This window comes from Phoca vitulina, unplaced genomic scaffold, assembly GCF_004348235.1.
Source record: "Phoca vitulina isolate PV1807 unplaced genomic scaffold, GSC_HSeal_1.0 scaffold1, whole genome shotgun sequence".
NCBI classification, from domain to species: Eukaryota; Metazoa; Chordata; class Mammalia; order Carnivora; family Phocidae; genus Phoca; species Phoca vitulina.
In genome coordinates this window covers 13,734,337-13,754,493 of record NW_022589704.1, presented here as the reverse complement: position 1 = coordinate 13,754,493, position 20,157 = coordinate 13,734,337, and the positions used below count along the sequence as shown (strand labels likewise).

Here is a 20,157-nt window from a genome sequence, read left to right as displayed (position 1 = left end):
AAAAGACCAGTGGCCATGTAAGCAGTGACCAAGCAACAGTGGCCAAATGACTGCACTGTAAGTGTGAAGTAGGAGGTACAGACCATCTTGGGGGGGGCACCACTGAAGGTTTCCACATGGAGGTCATCACTGTGTGCGTGGGTTTGATTCTATCATCCGCATGGATGTGGGAACGTACATGGGAAAATCTTACAGCTGCTGCACCATTTAGTATGGAAGGTTTCTTTCTTGTCTCAAGAGTTCAGGATGGTCCATTGCAAAGGCTGTGCATTTTTTGGATCTCTTCTCAATTTTATAAACAAATCTCTTTTCTCAGAAAGGACTGGACATAAAATTTTGTCATAGATAGTATATATACCAAGTGGATAGTCTCTCACTGAAATACATCTGGGCATAAAGAAGAACTATTTTCTCTAATATGTTCTTCCAATTGTTATGGAGGTCATTTCTATTTTTGTTTTGTTTTCCTTTCCCTTGTTCTTTCGTTTCTTCTGAGTGGTTTTTATGTACCTACTCATTCCTTAATATGGTAGTATGCTGCCTCAGTTATATTTTCATTTTTAATATGAATTTAAGTTCTTCAGATAACTCTCCATTCACCAAAAAGTAAATGGCTCCTGTGTCCTCCCATCTGTCAGTAGACAGTGGGGAGAGGTAGACACCAGAGCATAGTTATAGGCTCAGAAGATGTAAAGCGATAGGGGAGGAGGGAAGGAAAAGAGGGCTTTTGCATCTTCTGCACAACGTGGGGTCCCAGCAGGTAAGTCAAATCCTTGCCGGTTCTCCAGCAGCAGGAGTTAGCCCCCAAACTTGAAATGTCCCTAATGTGGAGCTTTTCCAGAGAAGACCCCTTGCTGTCTTCTTTCTGTTGGAAAGGGATTTGGGTGTGACCTTAAAGAGAGAGGAGGACCATCCAATACAACTATGGGCTCTAGAAACATCTCAATAAAAAATCAGGTGAGAAAGAGCCCCAGGGATGTCAGTGGTAAAGACACAAGGGCTCTTTGACTCAGTGGAGGAGGGGTTGGTGAGTTCTCTCCCTGAACCTACTCAGTTGTCACTTCCGGGGGGCTACGGTGCTTATTCTGCAGAGCAGACCTGATAGCTTTTGAAGGAGGTCAAGCCCCAGCACCAGTGAATAGGGAAGTTGGGGAGAAGGCTGCCTGCCCTGGGGATCTAGGAAAACCCATTTGCGGTTTCTCGAGATTGAAGAAAGACCTATGTGGTAAGTTTGCTATCCTCTTTCCAAGGGGCAGTGATGAGGAAAGGGGGTCATTCCCAGGATTTAAGATCAGCAGAATCAGCCTTCTGCTTGCAGAGAGCCCTCCTGCAGGTCAAGCTTCATCAGGTGTCTCTCCTGTCATGGGTCCATCCCCGCATCGCTTAACTCAGGTGCAGAGGCTCTTCAGCCCATTGCTGAAGTCTGGAGGGGCCTCTCTGCTTTTGTTTAAAAATAATCTATATTAACAGTTTATATTAACAAAAAATAATTTGTAGCAAGCTTTGGCGAACTATGGCCCATTGGCCCAAACTGCCTTACTGTCTATTTTTTTAAAGATTTATTTATTTATTTGAGAGAGAGAGAGCAAGTGGGGGGAGGGGCAGAGGGAGAGAGAGAATCTCAAGCAGACTCCCTGCTGAGCATGGAGCCAGACCCCAGGGGCGGGGGGGGGGGGGGGCTCGATCTCACCACCCATGAGATCATGACCTGAACTGAAATCACGAGTATGAGACTTAACAGACTGAGCCACCCAGGTGTCCCCACTGTCTATTTTTGTAAATAAAGTTTTATTGGAACATAGCCACACCCAATCATTTACATATTGTCTATGGTGAATGGTTTATGTTTTTAACATAACTATAGTGCTACAATGGCAAAGTTGAGTAGTCGTGCCTGAGACTATATGTCCTGCATAGCTGAAGATGTTTAGTATTTGGCCCTTTATGAAAAAAGCTTGCAGATTCCTGAACTGGAGGATAACTTATACCCTACCAAAATTTTCTCAGTTTGGTTTAATAAACTAAAAGCCAAATATTCTAAATTATGTGCAAAAATATGTTGTTGTCATCAAAGAATATTTATTTTATTTAACCAATTGTGAGGACAACGATAATTTTAGTCTATCATTCATTCAGTGAAGAGTATGAAACGCCAAATTGCAAAACAAATCAGATGAGAGTCCTTGCCTTTCTCTATATGTTTTACAAAACCATTGGTCCTACTAGTTCCTTTTTCATCTTGGATACTTGCGCTTGCCCCTGTGCTAGACATTAGCTTAGGTACCACCCACAGCAACTTTTGCATGGATGAGCTCCACAGAAAACACTTATTTATTAAAAATCATAGAACATTTAAGTCAAATAGAATAAATATGAAGACCTTCCCCTTTTCAGAGACTCACTTATCTACCTTCTTGTGATGTTTACAGAGAAATACCGCAGATGTTTCTTTAAACGTATTTTACTACACGAAGACTGTCTCCTATATTAGATGATTTCCAAATGTTGTCCAAAGCTAACTGAAATAAAGTGATTAGTCAGGCACATGTGTCAAAAGATATGTCTGTCTAAGCAGGAAAATACAAATCACACTGAACTTTCCTTTGCTATCTCCCTGGTATTATGCCTGCATAAGAAGAGTACCTAGATGGATTCGCTCAGGTAACTGGAGTTGTGACCCAGATTGGCAGTAAAAAGAAAAAAGACAAAAACTCCATAGGTATTCATGGATCCATTTGTATCTTATCTACTTCCAGGAGAGAATAGTAAGAGAAAGGCACAAGGTTTTGGCTTAGTTGCTACAAAAATATTACTTTCCCATATGATACGAAGGAGGGCACATTCTCACCTAGGACATTTTTATATGCCCACATCAGAGATACTGCTCTCTCCATTCTTGGAAAACAGTCTTGGCACAACTATGGTGTGAAAATTATATTTCAGTTGTGAAATTTCAAAGCCAGTTCATTCACAGTATTTGATTACTAATGTAGAATTTAATAACCAAAAGAGGCAAAAGTCATTTGAAGCCCGAATCGAGCAAATAACCATTATCAGATTTCTGGGAATATAAGATATTTATAATGCCAATAGCAGGAGTGGGCAATGTTGAGCAGCTGAAAGCTCAAAGTTCATCAATTCACAGGCATTGTGCCAAATGACTACATTCAACTGTACACTTTAGTCACTCTCTCTCCTTTTCCCTTTTCTTCTCCTAGTTCAAAAGATTCATCTAATAATCTTTACAAAAAGTTCAAAAAAGTTTTCTGGGTCAAATAAATGCCATTAAAACTAAAATTTGAAAACCATGCCTGGCAGAAGATTACAGGAAAAGGGAGGGAAAACAGAATGAGAAGAAATTAGAGAGGGAGACAAACCACGAGAGACTCTTAACTATGGGAAAGAAACTGAGGGTTGCTGGAGGGGAGACGGGTGGGGGGATGGGGTAACTGGGTGATGGGCATTAAGGAGGGCACGTGATGTGATGAGCACTGGGTGTTAAATGCAACTGATGAAATACTGAACTCTACATCTGAAATTAATGACCTACCATATGTTGGTTACTTGAATTTAAATTAAAAAAAAAAAAAAAAGACAACCATGCTTGTAGGATGGACTTTTATAATATACAATATATTAACCTGTTTCCTGGAATGAGTATTACCTTCGATTTGCGGTCCACATAATCTATATAATCTTACAGACTTTTAAGACTGTAGACTTATAGACTATATTTGTTTATCTATTGTCAGTCCATGCTTTTTACCCACAAATTTCACAAAACCACTAGGACCACTGTTAGCTCTCTACTCCATCCTGTCCTTTTCAATCTTGGACATTTTTTACTTGCCCCCAAGTGAGACATTAGTTTATGTACCAAAAGAAGCAACTTTTGTATAAATGAGCCCCAAAGGAAACACATTTATTCCAACAAGTATAGAGCATAAAAGCCTAGGAAGGTAGATAAAATTCTTTTCTCTTTTTAAAAGACTTGCTTATTGGTCATTCTTTGCAATTTAGGGAAGAATATTGCAGATGTGTCTTAAACATAATTTGCTTACAAATTGGACAGTTTATCATTTTTTCCAAATTTTCTCTTCTATCAAACACTTCAAGTAAACTACTAGCATAGTAATAAACTTCATTCCCACAGGTCTTAAAATGTGGTAGAAAACTAGAGTAATTTTTTCTTCTTTACCCTCTTCATCACTAACTCTGACCATCCCTTTTTCTTTCTGAAAGCAAGAAAAACGCAAAAAGAAGAGGCAAAATATTGAAGAAAAACAGTGAATTTAAGATGAGACCACATGTAGTGTATAATTTGAAATGATGTTTAATACATTAAAAATGGATTTAACTGGGTTAAAACTCACCAAAGATAATTTGGACTAATTTTATATCTACCTCCATGGCCTCTTAGTTTTCTTTATATAGTTAGTATTTATTTATAAATTCTTACACTTATCCGGTATGTTCTGGCCTGTATCATAAAGATATAAGAAAAGTGGCTTCATCAAAGTTACAATAGTCAATAGTTGGGCAAAAGAAGGAATAGAAGAAAAACATTTTCTAGTTGGATGTATTTTTTTTTTTAAGATTTTATTTATTTAAGAGAGAGAGAGCAGAGCGAGAGAAGGAGTACGAGCGAGGGGGGAGGAGGGGCAGAGAGAAAGGGAGAGGGAGACACAGGCTCCATGACGCAGGGTTTGATCCCAGGACCTTCGGATCATGACCTGAACTGAAGGCAGATGTTTAACAGACTGAGCCACCCAGGCACTCCTTTCTAGTTGGATGTATTATCTGTTAAATGATACACCATCATTCTACATTAGCTTTGTTTTTGTTTTTTTTTTTTGACTAAGCATATATTTTTCTTCTCAATTCTATCTTTAATCCAAAGAAACGTAACTATAATACTATATGTGTGTGTGTGTATAGAGTTTAATAAGTAGTTTCTCAATACTTTAATTGATCGTTTTTAAAACGTGATTAGTGCATAACAAAAATGCCAAATTACCAAAAGTTCCCAGAGTGGTTATTTGACATCATTGTTGGAGCTATAGCCAATCCAGAACATCACTTCAAGGGCAGAAATGCCCCAAATCATACGCCACAGTGCAGCTTTTCCTTTAAAAACCTCATTTTTCTCTTTAAGAATGTTTAGAAATACAATGATTTGACAATAGTCAAATGGATACTTTTATTAAAACTTGGTTTTTGTTCTAGGTGACTCCAAATGGGAAAAAAATATTAAAAAGTATGATGCATCAATAGAAGTATTCACCTAGTAGTGCTCGTTTTGACTCTTTATCGTAAATGGAGATGTGAATTGATTAACCTTTAGAGTAGCTCACATCCAAGATCATGAAGGCATGAACGGAACTGCAAACTTTTAGAACTGTACCTTAAGAAATCTGGCAACGCTGTGATTTGCCCTTCTTGTTTCTTCAAGGGCATCCTTGTATTTCCAAATCACGTGATCGCATAGGACCATGACAAGATTGTCCAACTCATTCTGGTAAGATTCAGGAAATCTTTGAGCCCGAGAAAGCTAAGGAAAGAATGAATCATTTCTTTATAATGTGACATGTGAAATCCTAAGCCTGGAAAAAAAAAAGAAACTGAAAGACTGCATTTTGTATATCATCAAACAAAAAGAGTCCTTTTGGAAACCCGAAAGCGATAATAAAATAGAAACCCTTTTAATGTCAAGATCATGATTTCCACCATTTTCATTTCATGTTTCCTTCTATTTTGGCCAATGATCTTTTTTCACTTTTTCATTAAAAAGTAAAATACATATTAATTGCAAACTATTCAAACAGTGTAGAAGTGTAACATGTTCTATGACCTCTCACATCTTAATTCCCCCCTTTCCTCTTAAAAAATAATTATAATGAATATTATTCTAGATTTACATTGACACAGTTCTCTATTTAATTTAAAATTGATTATTTTGATTTTTTAAGACTAGGCATCCCCCAACTATATGACATCAATGAATGAGTAACTGAATGAATCCAGATGTTGGCTTGAAATGTTCTCTAGTAAGTTCCAGGTGGTCTTTTCTGAAAAATTGATTTCAGCTTTATTGAGGTATAATTGACATATAAAAGTATGAGAAAGTTAAAGTGTACATTGTGTGTTTTTTAAAAGATTTTATTTATTTATTTGAGAGAGAGAGCGAGTGAGTGAGAGCACGAGCACAGAGCAAGAGGGGGAGAGGGAGAAGCAGACTCCCCGCTGAGCAGGGAAACGCGGGGCTCGATCCCGGACCCTGAGATCATGACCTAAGCCGAAGGCAGGCGGCTTAACCCACTGAGCCACCCAGGTGCCCCTATATTATGGTGTTTTGAGACACATGTACATTGTGAGAGATTCCTTCCATCTAGTTAATTAACGTATCCATCATCTCACATATTTATCTTTATTTTTTTGTGTGAAAACATTTAAGTTTTACTATGTTAGCAAATTTCAATCATACGACACACTGTAATCACCGTGTTTTACATCAGATGCTCAGCCCTTATTCATCTTGTAGCTGCAAGTTTGTACAAGCTGATCCTAACCTCACAGTCCCAGCATATGTAGAAGCGGGTGCCAGTGGGACCTCGCAGTCAAGAGATGTACCACCAGATACATGCATGGACCTAAACTCTCTGGGTCCCTAAAGACCACCCTCAGGTCCAGGAATCCACTCCTCCTGTTGGACCTCCTGCACAGGAGGGGAAAGTTTCAGCAGCTAAGTCTTCCCATCTATCTGTAGTTTGTGAATTTACCCAGACCTTCACACGAGGTAGGCAAGTTTGATTCATCTTTACAAGTTGGCTTTAAAATTTAATTTAAAATTTCACAATAGAAACACAAAATTTAGAGATCAACTGAACTATATGTTTCTAAAATTCTCTGCACCCAGCCTTCCATGCTGCAAGAATAAAAACTACGGAGGATGAAGTTACAGGAATCACTTAGAACAAACAGCGGTTCCACCGTGGGATGCTGCTGTGGGTTAGCACTGGCTTTTTTCTTTTCTTTCTTTCTTTTCTTTTTTTTTTTTTTAAACTAAGTCCAGGCCCTCAGGTGCTTCTGTGCACTGGATTTTTTTTAAGTCAATTTACCAGGACATTGCTATATAGATATTTTGGGATATTATGATTACCTTCCATGTATACTTAACACTTAGTGTGGAAATTAAATTAACAACAAATAAACCTAAGTGATTTAATCACATGCATCATTTTTCATTCTGCTCCATATACCTTGGGAAACAAGGGTAAACAATTCACCTACATGAGAGCAACATTCACTTTTTATTTTTTTTAATTTTTTTTTTATTTTTTATTTTTATTTATTTATTTATTTGACAGAGAGAGAGACAGCCAGAGAGGGAATACAAGCAGGGGGAGTGGAAGAGGGAGAAGCAGGCTTCCCGTCGAGCAGGGAGCACGATATGGGGCTCGATCCCAGGACCCTGGGATCATGACCTGAGCCGAAGGCAGACGCTTAATGACTGAGCCACCCAGGCGCCCCAACATTCACTTTTTAAATAATCAAAGCACATTTGTAGATTTCCTCTTTTCCTTTTGTTTATCTTCTGAGATGCATGAAACTGACATTTTCTTCACACGAGAACATGTGTTGACAACTTGGGCTTTGAGATTCCCTCTGTTTCTCTCTCTTTTTGTCTTCTTCTCAAACTCCCCTTATGGCTTACTCCCACTCTTAACCCAAAGATGCTCTGACTGGTTAATACACGAGTAGTATTTTCAACTGTTCTCCAGAAGTATATCCCAAAGGCTCGAGGTGGGAGAATTTCTGCTCCAGTGATTGTGGATTTCTGTCTCAAGACAGAGGAAGAAAGGGGGCAAGGGGTTGGCATAGTCTGATCTCAGGCAAAAGAGCCAGAACAGGTTGGGAGAATCTGGGCTCTCATACCACGTATGTCGCCAGGAGCAGGCATGGAATGCATGGGCTGATGTTCAGGAATTTGGCAGTTTTTTAGGAACAAGAGGCTGATGGGAAACAAAAGGTCAGCCAGTACAATGAACTTTTTGCTACTAGAGATGAGTTCAGAGAAGGCATCAAGCAGTTCCTAGTAAACAGAAGCTCACCTTGGTCAAGACAGCTGGGGTCACGTGGAGGTGCTATCTGCCTCTCAGGGGATTTAGCCAGACATGTTTTCTCACCTCCTCTAAACTACCACACTCCATGATGACAAAGCTGTTTTAATGGTGGAGAAAGCCATCCACTTCACAATTGAAAAGAAAAAAAAAGAAAGAAAAGAAAATGCAGATAGCTTGAGAGGTATTTATTGTGAATGCTTTTGAGTCAAATGATGGTGTCAGGACTTTCTTACTCTGATGCATGGAGATGGTTAGAAAACTGGAGGGTGTTGGGCCCCTGGAAGAAAACTGGAGTGTGGGGTTGCCTATGAAGGGGACAGTGAGAAGGCAACTGGAATCTATGAAGATAAATGGTTAGACACAAAGATGTGGCCCATAATGAGTTCCTTTATTCTTAACTGTTCACAAGGGCGTCTGTGACCTATTTGAGCAGATATGTACTGGTGGGAATGAAAGGATTTTAGTCCAACCCGTTCTTTTTACAGATGAGAAAATAGGCTCTGAGATATTAAATGTCTTTTTTTATCATCTAACAGGTTAGTGGTAAGGCAAGGATTAGAGTGGTGAAGTTACCTAACTCCAACACAGCTTAAAAACAGAGAGATAGGAATCATTCTTATCTTCACATTAGATTTTCTCTTCCTTCCAGACAGGAGGTTTTTATCTCTGGAAGAGGGAGGGCAGACACAGCTAAAAAGCAAATATAAGACCTAAGAGTTAAGTTAGGGAGTTCCAGAGATGATTAAATGTCCAGCCAAGGGAGATCTGTTATGCTTGGGTCAAGCCATGGCTGGAGAGACCCGTGGTGTGGAGGCATGGCTGGGGACATCTGGGTGGATGACCTCAGCATGGTGGCTCTGCACACTTCCCCGAGCCCTCAGCACTGGTAGAAGGGCCCTACTCCTCCCTACTAGGAGATCACATTTCCTAGTGATCACATTTACTAGGAGACCCTGCAAAAACCTTTCCCTGCAAAAACCTTTCCCTGCAAGGCAGTAGGCAAATCCTTCAGGAGATGTCCCTCCTCCTCCCCCCGGAGCTCAGGTCAATAACTGGGGTTAAGTCCCAGCTTAACCCAGCTATAAACCTGCTGTGCCTAAGAAGATAAGACAGAGAGTATACCCCAAGGAGCTGTAAGAGCTGGCCTGTGCCAAGCAGGAGCCATGGCAGTTCCTTTGAGATTGAATGTTGAATGTGTTTTGATCAAGGGGGCCAGAAAGGAGAGTGAATAAGTTAAAACTCATTGACATGGGGGCACTTTATCAGGACTTGGGATGAAATAATCCTGTTCATTGTTAGGATGGCTCTTAGAACCTGGAGATAGCACATTCCAAGCAAAGGAAAACGAGAATGCTTGAGGTGCCCTGGCAGATGACAGAGGAAGTAATAAAGAGGCCAGAGGAAAGTGGATATGTAGGAATGCATATATTGGGATCAGAAGACCCACTGGAGGATCAGGTTCTATAGGAAGGTCCGGGAGACACACCATCCAAACCAAAGCCATCAAGAAGGTGCTGGGACCTTCAGAAGTTCATTGGTCTCCCGTCTGAAGGTGAGATGGGCAGTCACAGTGCTGGCTCGCTAACAGCCATGCAGATAATCTTCACCAAAATAACAGAGGCCACGTGATGGTACTTAAACTCCAGCAGCCAGAGGGCTGTGATTATCCTAACAGATGGCAAGGCTGGAGGACAGCCAAGGGGGCTAGACTCTCAGGGAGTTGTACAGCTAGTTAATAATGTGGGGGGGGGGGCATCCCTATGGGAAAAACAGACAGCAACCAACAATGACAATGTTTAACCCACCAAGAGGGCGAGAATGGACTATCAGAAGATGAGGACGTTTGCTCCAAAAAATATTCACGATGCCTTTCTCTGTTCCTGGACCTGAGTCAATTTTCAGATCTGGTACACACTGATTGAAGAAGAGACAAAGTCTCTAAAAGACACCCCCTGCAATACTTCAGTAAGTATATACTGTAATGATTCTGTCAGTCCTTCTACAAAGGACCCTATAGCCATTTACTCAGGTGACCACACTAGGGAGAGGGGATTACTCATATATTTCAAGCACTATTAAACACAAGATCTGAGTTGATATTGATATCTGAAGGCCAAAAGAATCATCACATTCACCCTGTTAGAGTGAGAACTTATAGAGATCAATAAGAGTCCTGACTAAAATTCTGTTAATAGTGGGTCCGCTGTTTTCAAAGATCCACCCAACAGTCATTTACCTGGTGCAAATATATAATTATACATTATGCATTGACATAATTAGCATTTAGAGTAGGCTTACACTGGATGTTTGGCCTGTGGAGCTTTCCTAGTGTAAAAGGCCAAGTGGAAATGTCTGACACTGCCCCTTCCTGACCAACAGTGTAAATGAAGATGATATCAATATTCACCACCATCCCCACCCCAAGCAATATTCTGATTCACTCTCTTGGTGGCAGAGGGGTAGAGTCAGAGGTTTCCCCTTGGTCTTACCCACTATGGGAGTTCAGAGAAATCTCTGTGGAGCTCAGGTGGTCAATCCACTTGAGTCTTTCTTGATCCTCCTTACCCAATCGTAACTACGAATGGTCTGAGTAGAGTGTGATTATCAGAGGCTGAGATCACTCTGGACCACTCTGATTGAGGGCTGGGTCACACCACAGTGTGGTAAGTCACCAAGACCTTCAGAGCTGCTGGCTGAGGGTGAGAGGAATCAAAAATGGACAGTAGAGGAGGGAGATGATGAGATCAGGTAGGGCCCTGAGACATACTACCATGACAGGAGTTATAGGTAATTCCATTAGCCTCCCTCTTGTCAATTTCCTTTCAGGAAGAAAGGCCCATGGGAACTGTGGAAGAGCAGGTTCAGGAACTTGTGTGACATGTTGTCCAAACCATGGACTGTGGCAGCCATGGATGTGCACAGCTCAGATGTTCCTTCAAAACAAAAATCTACTGGGAAGAACATAAATAGTTGCTAAACTTTTGGGATCCTCTCAAGTGTTCATGCCAAGGCCACACTCTCCCGAGGCTGCTCCAAGTTAATAACTGAGCTTGCAGAGACACCAGAACCAGCCCATCTGTCCCATGCAGGACTTCTAACAAACATTCTCTGCTCTCAGATTGCCCACTGGCGCAGCCAAAATCTTCCCACTGCAGAGAGATTTTTCGCCAAACCTCCTTCCTTCCTTCCCCGTCTCCTTCCACAGATGTCAGAACTTCCTGGTCCTTTTGTCCTTCCCTCTCATCATTTTGCACTTCTAATTTTGTCCTGCCTTCTGAAGGACCTGTACTGACACACAATCATTTCTCCTACTTAAAAAGCAATTAACATAAATTGCTAAGGTTTATGAAGTAAATAAAAATGGAACTAATGAGAGCATATTCATCAGCACAATTGTTGGATAATATTGTATTACCTATAATCTTACCTGAATTTTATTTGTGTCAATCAAGTGCTGGGCCATTGATTTTAGGATAATTGCAAAGAAGAACCAGGAGTGCTATTAGAAAAAGACAGTAAGAAATTTATTTGATGAATTATGAAATAATGATGATTCTGTGCTCTACAATATGTAATATTATAAAATCTTGATTTTAAAATGTATTCTTTGAAATGGATGGGCCAACTGCACACACGTGACTGTCCAGCTTGCACAAATGGACTTGGCTCCAGCCACACGGGCCCCTCTGCTGTCCCTCTGACACTCCAGGCATGCTGCTGCCTTGTGATTTTATATATGTCTCCCCTTTACCTTTACTGTTCTCCAAGCATTCATATGACCAGTTCCCCCTCTTTCTTTGCATTTTTTGCTCAGGGATTACCTTCTCCATGAGCTCTATCCTGACCATTCTATTTAAACTGCAAACCTCACTCTGTACCCCCCAGTGCTCCCTGTTCCCCTTACTGGCTCAACATTTTCTTTTCCCATAGCACTTCTTACTTTCTAATATACAATTTCATTAATTTTGTTATTATGTCTGTAGTTTATTGTTTTTATCCCCCAGTAGAATGCAAGCTTCCCAAGGGCAGAGATCTTTATTCTATTCTCTGAGGCCTGCCAAATGCTGAGGTTGGTGCCTGTCCCATGGGGGGTGCTTGGAACATTTTTGTTGCATGAACAGAATGAATATACTCATAAGACTAATTTAAACAAACTGCTCGGCCTAGAATAACTTGAGTTTAGGGAACTCATGTTGATGCTTATTGATCCCGCCCTCTCTTTCCAGCTACATACTAATCAATCATCCATCTGTCAAGTCATGATAGATAATTAATTTAGCTAGGGACTAAGTCCGTTCTTCTATAATAATTTAGAGTTATCTCTTTATAAGCTTCTCACCATCTCTTCTTTATGTACCTACAAATGCATGTGTTTCAACTTTCTGTGGTCAAACCGTGGTTGTTTTGTCTGCTTCCTTTCTGTTGTCAGTATATTCATTAATACATCATTAATCCTTTTGTTGGTACATTTCTTCTTATCATGCCTAAAAGCCCCCAAAACTTTATTTTTGCTACAGTTAGCACTTTTGAGTGTTTCAGATGATTCTTTTTTTTTTTTTTTTTAAGATTTTATTTATTTATTTGTCAGAGAGAGGGAGACACAGCGAGAGAGGGAACACAAGCAGGGGGATGGGAGAGGGAGAAGCAGGCTTCCCGCCGAGCAGGGAGCCCGATGCAGGGCTCGATCCCAGGACCCTGAGATCATGACCTGAGCCGAAGGCAGACGCTTAACAACTGAGCCACCCTGGTGCCCCTGGATGATTCTTAATAGTTAACTCATTCTGTATTTAGGTCAAAAGACTCCACTTGGGTCCATTCTATATCTTCTGTTCTTTTGACACAGATCTCTTTTGCTTAATGTTTTTATATACTACAATTTCAATACAGCTTATGACGCTTATGCTAGAAACTACAGGAGAAATGATCTATGGAAATCAATGAGTCTTACTGCCTCTCCAGGGGTGAGATCAAGCAATCCCTTGTGCCAGCAGTTGAAGGATTGTTTTAAATTCTTTACCTTCAGGACATGCTTTACTGTTGTTGAGTCATTTGATTTCAAAAGACCAGTCACATTTTTAGCCAGTTCCTCATGTATTGTTCTCTCCTTGCATGCCGTGGTCTTGAACACAAACTGAAGAAAATCCAGAAGGTGAAAAAAGTTAACGACTTAAAAAAAAACAACAAAGCCTCAAAAATTATGTTACACAAATAACTCATATCTCAAAATTATCTGCTCATGCCAGATTTTGTCATGAAATCAATGAAGGCCCAATGATAAGAGTAGTACACAACTGTTCCTATTTAGGGCTTTGCACAGAGAGGGCTTGGCTCACCTAAGCTCTCCTTGAAACTCTTTTTGTAGAAATCAAAAGAAAGAGTCAGAGAGCAATTTAGCAGGTTCAAGGAAACATGGAGGGCTTTGACCCACCTACTTAGGACACATTTCCCCTTCTCCTTCCTTCCACTGGTAACAGGTGGCATGGTAGCATTTCTTCATCCTGAAAGGGTAGAGCACCCACTCAAATAGCCAAGTGGGGAAGCAGGTGCCTTCCAGAGGCCAGTAGGTGAGCTCCCCACACGCCCAGTTTCTATCACCTCATGCTTAGACACAGCTATCAAAGAGTTCATGAACATTGGCCATCAGTAAGATAACAAATGCTGCTCGTATTTTTTTCTCTCAAAAGACTGGTTTTGGTGTGCCTTTCTGAATGCATGTAATGGTTTTAATTATCAGTATTTCTTCATAGATTTTAAGGATATCAATACCCATTTATGCACATATTTTAAATACAAAATGCTTATCCCTGGATTATACTATTTTACTTAATGAGTTGGGTTTGCCTCAAGGAAGACCAGTTCTTCATAATTTTCACCACCCAGACTTCACTATAATCAACAGTGAAGACAGGCAAGAAACTCAAAGCAGAGGCTCATTCACATTTGGATCTATATAATTGTTTCTTTGGACTTTGCAACTCATGGACACCTAAGTTGCTCTGATGGAGCCTGACTTCTCCAAGCTCATCCCAGAGGAGAAAGACAAAGCTAAGAGATGCATAAAACTGGCCAAAATCAAGAGTAATATGATGTTTTTTTTCCCTCATGAATTGTGACTCATGCGAGGGTAATATCATCACCAACTACCTAGTCCCATGCACAGTTATTTAGCCCCAGTAGCATTACAACTAGCTCTGAGATATTCTTATTTTAGAATTTTGGCCTGGAACGTGACAGGAACATGTCAATGCCATGAATTGCTGTAAACCATGGCATTTAATTAGATCGACTAGAGACACACATCTTCGCAAAAGACATGGTGTATGTGTGCAGTTTGGATATTGTAAATGGGGTGAGTTAGCAGCATTTAGCACCACTGAACTTGAAATGGTGTTTAGCTTGCTTCTGAATATACATAAATTCCATTGAATATATCACATCTTTTAAGAACATCAAAGCATATACTGGTTCCAGCCCATCAGTTTTAATTATACACCTACTTATGGGGCTTAATATCTATCCACATGTTAAAAAATACTTTTTCTTACAGGGAATAAAAAAAATCAGGCTCGTTGGCCAAGGTCAGGGTGTCAATAATGTACTGCAATAGGAGTCCAGTCACAGAATCATAGGTTCACAATCATGTTCATCAGGTCCATCCCTTCACAGAGGAGAAAAAATGAGGTCCAGAGAGGCTGATTGCTCAGGTTAACTATTTAGCCTTGACTAGAATCTAATTTCCCACTTGCTAGTTTAGTGTTCTTTCTGGAGTAAAATTCCAGTTGATAATATTTATTAGGATGTGTCCACTTTAGATATGTGAAAACATTTTTATGAAACATCTTTAGGAACTGTTATAAGCTTGAAATCCCACTTAGGTGTATATTTCTGGATTTTACCCACTTCAAAGCAAACTAAATAAGCAATCTCTTATACAGCAAAATCAAATGGTCTCATCAGGAGATTTCAAACATCCTGGTTAAAAATAAAGACCATGCCAGGATACATTTCAATACACCTTTTCAAGAACATCACAGAATGAGCCTGAGAGCTGATTTAAGATTCTCATAAGGAACTTTCTTTGGCTGTCACAAAAGTAGTCACAGCATAAGTGGGTTCTTAATGTAATCTTTAATGATTCCATTGGAATGAGGTAAATACTTGTGTTGAAATGAAGATGCCTTTGTGTAATATGGACTGGGGAATTGTTTTCTTCTTAGCCCCTTTGGTGATTGAAATGGAAAACTTGGTTAAGCATTGAGAGAAAGTTCTGTAGATGATTCTGTTGAATGTAAATTCATCAGTACTGGATTAAAGTATGCTACCACTCTGTCTTAAACAGACAGCAAACTAAACAAGCATTTGTAGGTCAACTGTCTTTCTGCAACTGAAATGTAGATCTCGTTGGGTAAAATTATACCATAGGGAAATTATTGTGAAGTAACTGACTATTTTTGGCATATGGGCTATTTTAAGGAAGGGCACATGCTCATACTTGGGTATTTGGGAAGATACCTAACATTTCAGGCAGTTAGAAACTATGCAGATATAAAACCATAATGTAAAAAATCCCTCAGAGGGATTCACTCCAGAATGAAATTTCATAGGAAGCTTTGTTTTCTTTTTTGTTTTTTTTTTTACTCGTTTCTAGCACAAAAAAACCCCAAATTCTTTTCTAGTCACCTTTCTAGACATCTAAATCATAGGAGTATATGTTTATTCATATAGATTAATGGAATAAATTCTTTCAATTAAAAAACTTCTGTGTCTCACAATGGTTTAATCTATACATAAAAAAATAGAAATTGAGCTCCTCTATGCATTATAAAGTAATGCAAGTTACTCTCGTTTATCTCTGGGTGGATTCTTTCTTTTCATTCAAGAAGATGATATTTAGGCAGGAACTCTAATGTGCAAACATCATCACAAGTTCACTGGCATTAATTCATAGGCCAACTGGAAATGAGAATATGAACATGTCTGAGTGAACACTTGGCGAAGGACACTGGAAGAAGCAGTGCACAGGGATGGAATGGGCTGGTGGATCATGCCCGAGGATAAAGGACTTAACATACCAGAAGCAGGTACAAATATACAGTAACTGGGAAAATGAAATAATGCCTGAGAAAACAATAAAAAGAGCTAAGAAAACATTACAGAAGAAACACAGAGCATTCAACAAACCAACAAGAAAAATATTCCGTAACTTTACACAGGAATTGCATTTATTTGTAATGTGGACTTCAAGAGGGTAATACTTTCATTTTCTCTTCTCTTTCTTTGTTCTTTCTCCCCATATAAATATTCATTTGCACAGGTACATGTTATTACACATTTAAACAATATGTCTTGACCATCAAAGCAAAGAGATGGAATTCTAAATAGCTAAGGGGAATGCTTGATATTACCATGGTGAGTCCCATCCAGCTAAAGGGAGAAACGTCCCACTTATTGCAGACAGGAAATGAGACAAACCACACAGCACAAGGGGATATGCCCAGGGTCCAAGTGGAGATTTTATACCTTAATGTACGACTGGACGGAGTGGTCCAGCTGCTCCTCATGGCACTTGGCCACAATGTCGGTCAGAACCCTGGAAAAAAATACTGTTCAGTGGCCTTTCTGGAGAAGGCAGGAAAATATCACTTGGTTGGGCACTGGAGTTTTTCATAAACTGGGTGTTTAATAGGTACTGAATGAATGCATGAACCAATTTCAGACTGCCCCCCCTTTTGATCCCCAATATCCATATCACCTGTTAACCATCTCCAGCGTTGAAATCTCTAAACACTAAGATACAAGGAATATCTATGGCTTCAAAATCACACCGGAGACTGTTATGGCTTGCATGTTTGCTGACACTGTCTTCTTGGAAAAAGGATCATTTTTGGCACCTGATTAAAATTGAAGACCTTTAACCTCTAATTATCATAGTCCATTTAAAGAGGGCTTCCCTTCCAACATGGAGGCACGACATATGCTTTTGTAAAAAGCCATCAGGTTAAGATTCAGGGTTTTGTTTTTTATTTCCCTCCTTAGCTGGTGAAGTGTTTCTAGCAGCAGTGGTCGTACTATTTTCACATTAATACGTCCTGTTCCTCCATGGTTGTAGTGTTTTGGGATGTCTTGCAATTTCAGCAGATCTATCCACTGAAATATTTCGGAGTCTTGTTCACAAAGACCCATATATAAACGCTGAAAAGAGCCTCAACTGAAGGCACAGTTGGGGACTTTTAATCTGGGCCCAGAACTGGCTGCGGTGGGACTGTTAGACATACTTTAATTTTCCAGAGCTTCAGGGTGCTACTTTAAAAACAAGGCTAAAAACTCTCATTCTGAAAGAGGTTAATAATATGCACGTGAGTTTGGAAAGTTCTGGACACATTTCAATGTCAAGAGTAATTTTTTTTCCAGAATTCTGTGACTCATATATTTTTTAAAATAAACATTAGACAAGCTTTACCTAACTTAAAACAGTATCCCTATAGAGCGGAAATTAGGATTGTCAAAGTCACTAGACAGATTAGAAATGTTGGAAGAATGTAGTATAGACAAATTTAAAGGGAGAACAATTAAAGAAAAATAAAAAAAAATCTAGTGCAAATGTGAAATGGTACAGCCACTCTGGGAAACAATTCAGTATTTTCTTAAAAACTGCACATGCAACTATGATATTACCCAGCAATGGCACCAGGCATTTATCTCAGAGAAATAAAAACTTGTGTTCACCCAAAATCTACTCCAAACTGGAAAAAACCCAGATGTCCTTCCTATCTATCTGTGGGTCTAGCTCTATCTATCTATTATCTATCTATCTATCTATCATCTATCTATCATCTATCTATCTATCTATCTATCTATCTATCTATCTATCTATCTAAAATTTTAACAGACTAGCAGTTACCAGGGCTAAGGGGTGGGGGCTGGGGACATGAGGGAAGTAATTGTGTGTATAAAGGGCATCCGAGGTGATGGAAGTGTTCCCTATCCTGTTTCTATCAATTTCAATATTCTGGCAGTGATACTGTGGTACAGTTTTGCAAGATGGTGCCATTGGTAAACTGGGTAAAGGGAACATGGGATCTCTCTGCATTATTTCTAATGACTGCATGTAAATCTATAATGATCTCAAAATAAAAAGCTTAATTAAAAAACAAAAGAAAAAGTTAAAAAAGAGGTCTAAACATGTATCATATGACCTCACTGATATGAGGAATTCTTAATCTGAGGAAACAAACTGAGGGTTGCTGGAGTGGGGGGTGGGGTGGGAGGGATGGGGTGACTGGGTGATGGACACTGGGGAGGGTATGTGTTCTGGTAAGCGCTGTGAATTGTGCAAGACTGTTGAATCTCAGATCTGTACCTCTGAAACAAATAATGCAATATATGTTAAGAAAGAAAAAAAGAAGAAGAAGAATGTAGCAGGAGGGGAAGAATGAAGGGGGGGAAATCGGAGGGGGAGAAGAACCATGAGAGACGATGGACTCTGAAAAACAAACTGAGGGTTCTAGAGGGGAGGGGGGTGGGAGGATGGGTTAGCCTGGTGATGGGTATTGAGGAGGGCACGTTCTGCATGGAGCACTGGGTGTTATGCACAAACAATGAATCATGGAACACTATATCTAAAACTAATGATGTAATGTATGGGGATTAACATAACAATAAAAAATTAAAAAAAAAAGATAAAAAAAAAAAGAGGTCTAAAACTTTATCCAAATGATAAAAACAGATTTGAAGGCAAGAACTCAAGAGTGAAAAAATACTTAAAATTTGAGACACGTGTTCAAGTGAAATGCAAGCATGAATAAGTGAGTGGCCATTCAGTTATCATCACAGTTTTGTGCAATCACAAACTGTAAGATCTCTTCTCCTAAGACCATGGGAGACATACCTGGTCACAGTCGTACTTATTTCATCTTCTTCATTCTGTACCAGCACCTTGAAGAGCTGATTCAAGATTATAGGCAGAAAACTCATGATTGCGTGAATCTTTTCCACATTCAGTAAGTTCTGCAGTAAGTTAGTGGGAGAAAAAGGGCACTGATTAAATTTAAAGCACGTTCTGCTGATGTATTTCAGAACTCAAATATGAACACTCTAGCTCACCTCTATCTGGCTTTATCCTTCATTGCACTTAGCATGGCACACGGCAAGGGGACATAGTTGCAAGGACCCGATATGCAATTACCTAATTTAAAATCAATTGATTCTGATTTGCAATCATTTTTATTTTGGAAAAAAACCTGATGTTTGTTTGTAAACAACAGGCAGAAACTGTTTAGGAATTGAGAAATAACCATGCACTCTCTGCATTGATAAGGCTTTTAAAAATTCTCTCTTAGTTTGCTACTCATTGGAAACTGTCAATGTCTCGCTTGCCTGTTTCTGCCCTAGAAACATGGAAACTATTTGCATATCATGGTACCTTACAAGAGCGGATGAAATTCGAGGTAGGTGACTGAGACATATCTTTCTCTCTTTTTTGGCACTGTCGGAAAAATGCGTTCACATGGGGATCCTGAAACAGCAAAGAAAGTGTTTAATTCTGATGACACATAAGCTATATAGAAATTATGGTGATGGAGGGTGAGTATTTCTGAAGGACAGATGCCTCGATGAGCAGGTGCTTTATCAAGGAGTCGAGTGATGGCTTTGTAAGTGTGCTTTTCTTCTCGGTCACATGACAGTGGCTGGAGAAGCACTTCTCTTGTCTTTTCCCCACTCCCCCATTTTTTAAAAATTGCCTTTTTTCATCTTCCTGTTTTTTTCCACAGACTTTTATGTATTTTTCTTACATATTTCTTAACACACATGAGAAGGTGTACTCTTAATATGCACAGGGATATTTTCAGACTTACAATGCCTGAGCTAGTAAAAAATTAGAAAGTTCACACTAACCTGATGAGATAAAACCGATTTGTATCCTTTGTTATGGGCTGAATTGTGTCCTCCCACAATCCATATGTTGAAGTCCCAACTCCCAGGACCTCAGAATGTAACCATATTTAGAAATAAGGTCTTTAAAGACATAGTTATG

The 20,157-nt window shown here is 39.6% G+C and overlaps 1 protein-coding gene across 14 annotated transcripts in view; it reads right to left on the bottom strand.

Annotated features, from left to right (window-relative positions):
* Nucleotides 1-20,157, bottom strand: part of DOCK10 (dedicator of cytokinesis 10) — a 255,238-nt gene that overhangs the window by 45,902 nt on the left and 189,179 nt on the right. For all 14 annotated transcript variants that reach the window (XM_032401129.1, XM_032401125.1, XM_032401123.1 and 11 more), the window contains exons 23-28: nucleotides 19,546-19,638; nucleotides 19,012-19,130; nucleotides 16,644-16,713; nucleotides 13,141-13,254; nucleotides 11,551-11,622; nucleotides 5,405-5,551 (exon numbers count right to left, since the gene is read on the bottom strand). In XM_032401129.1, the coding sequence (XP_032257020.1) occupies nucleotides 5,405-5,551; nucleotides 11,551-11,622; nucleotides 13,141-13,254; nucleotides 16,644-16,713; nucleotides 19,012-19,130; nucleotides 19,546-19,638 (615 nt within the window). The remainder of the gene's footprint in view (nucleotides 1-5,404; nucleotides 5,552-11,550; nucleotides 11,623-13,140; nucleotides 13,255-16,643; nucleotides 16,714-19,011; nucleotides 19,131-19,545; nucleotides 19,639-20,157) is intronic.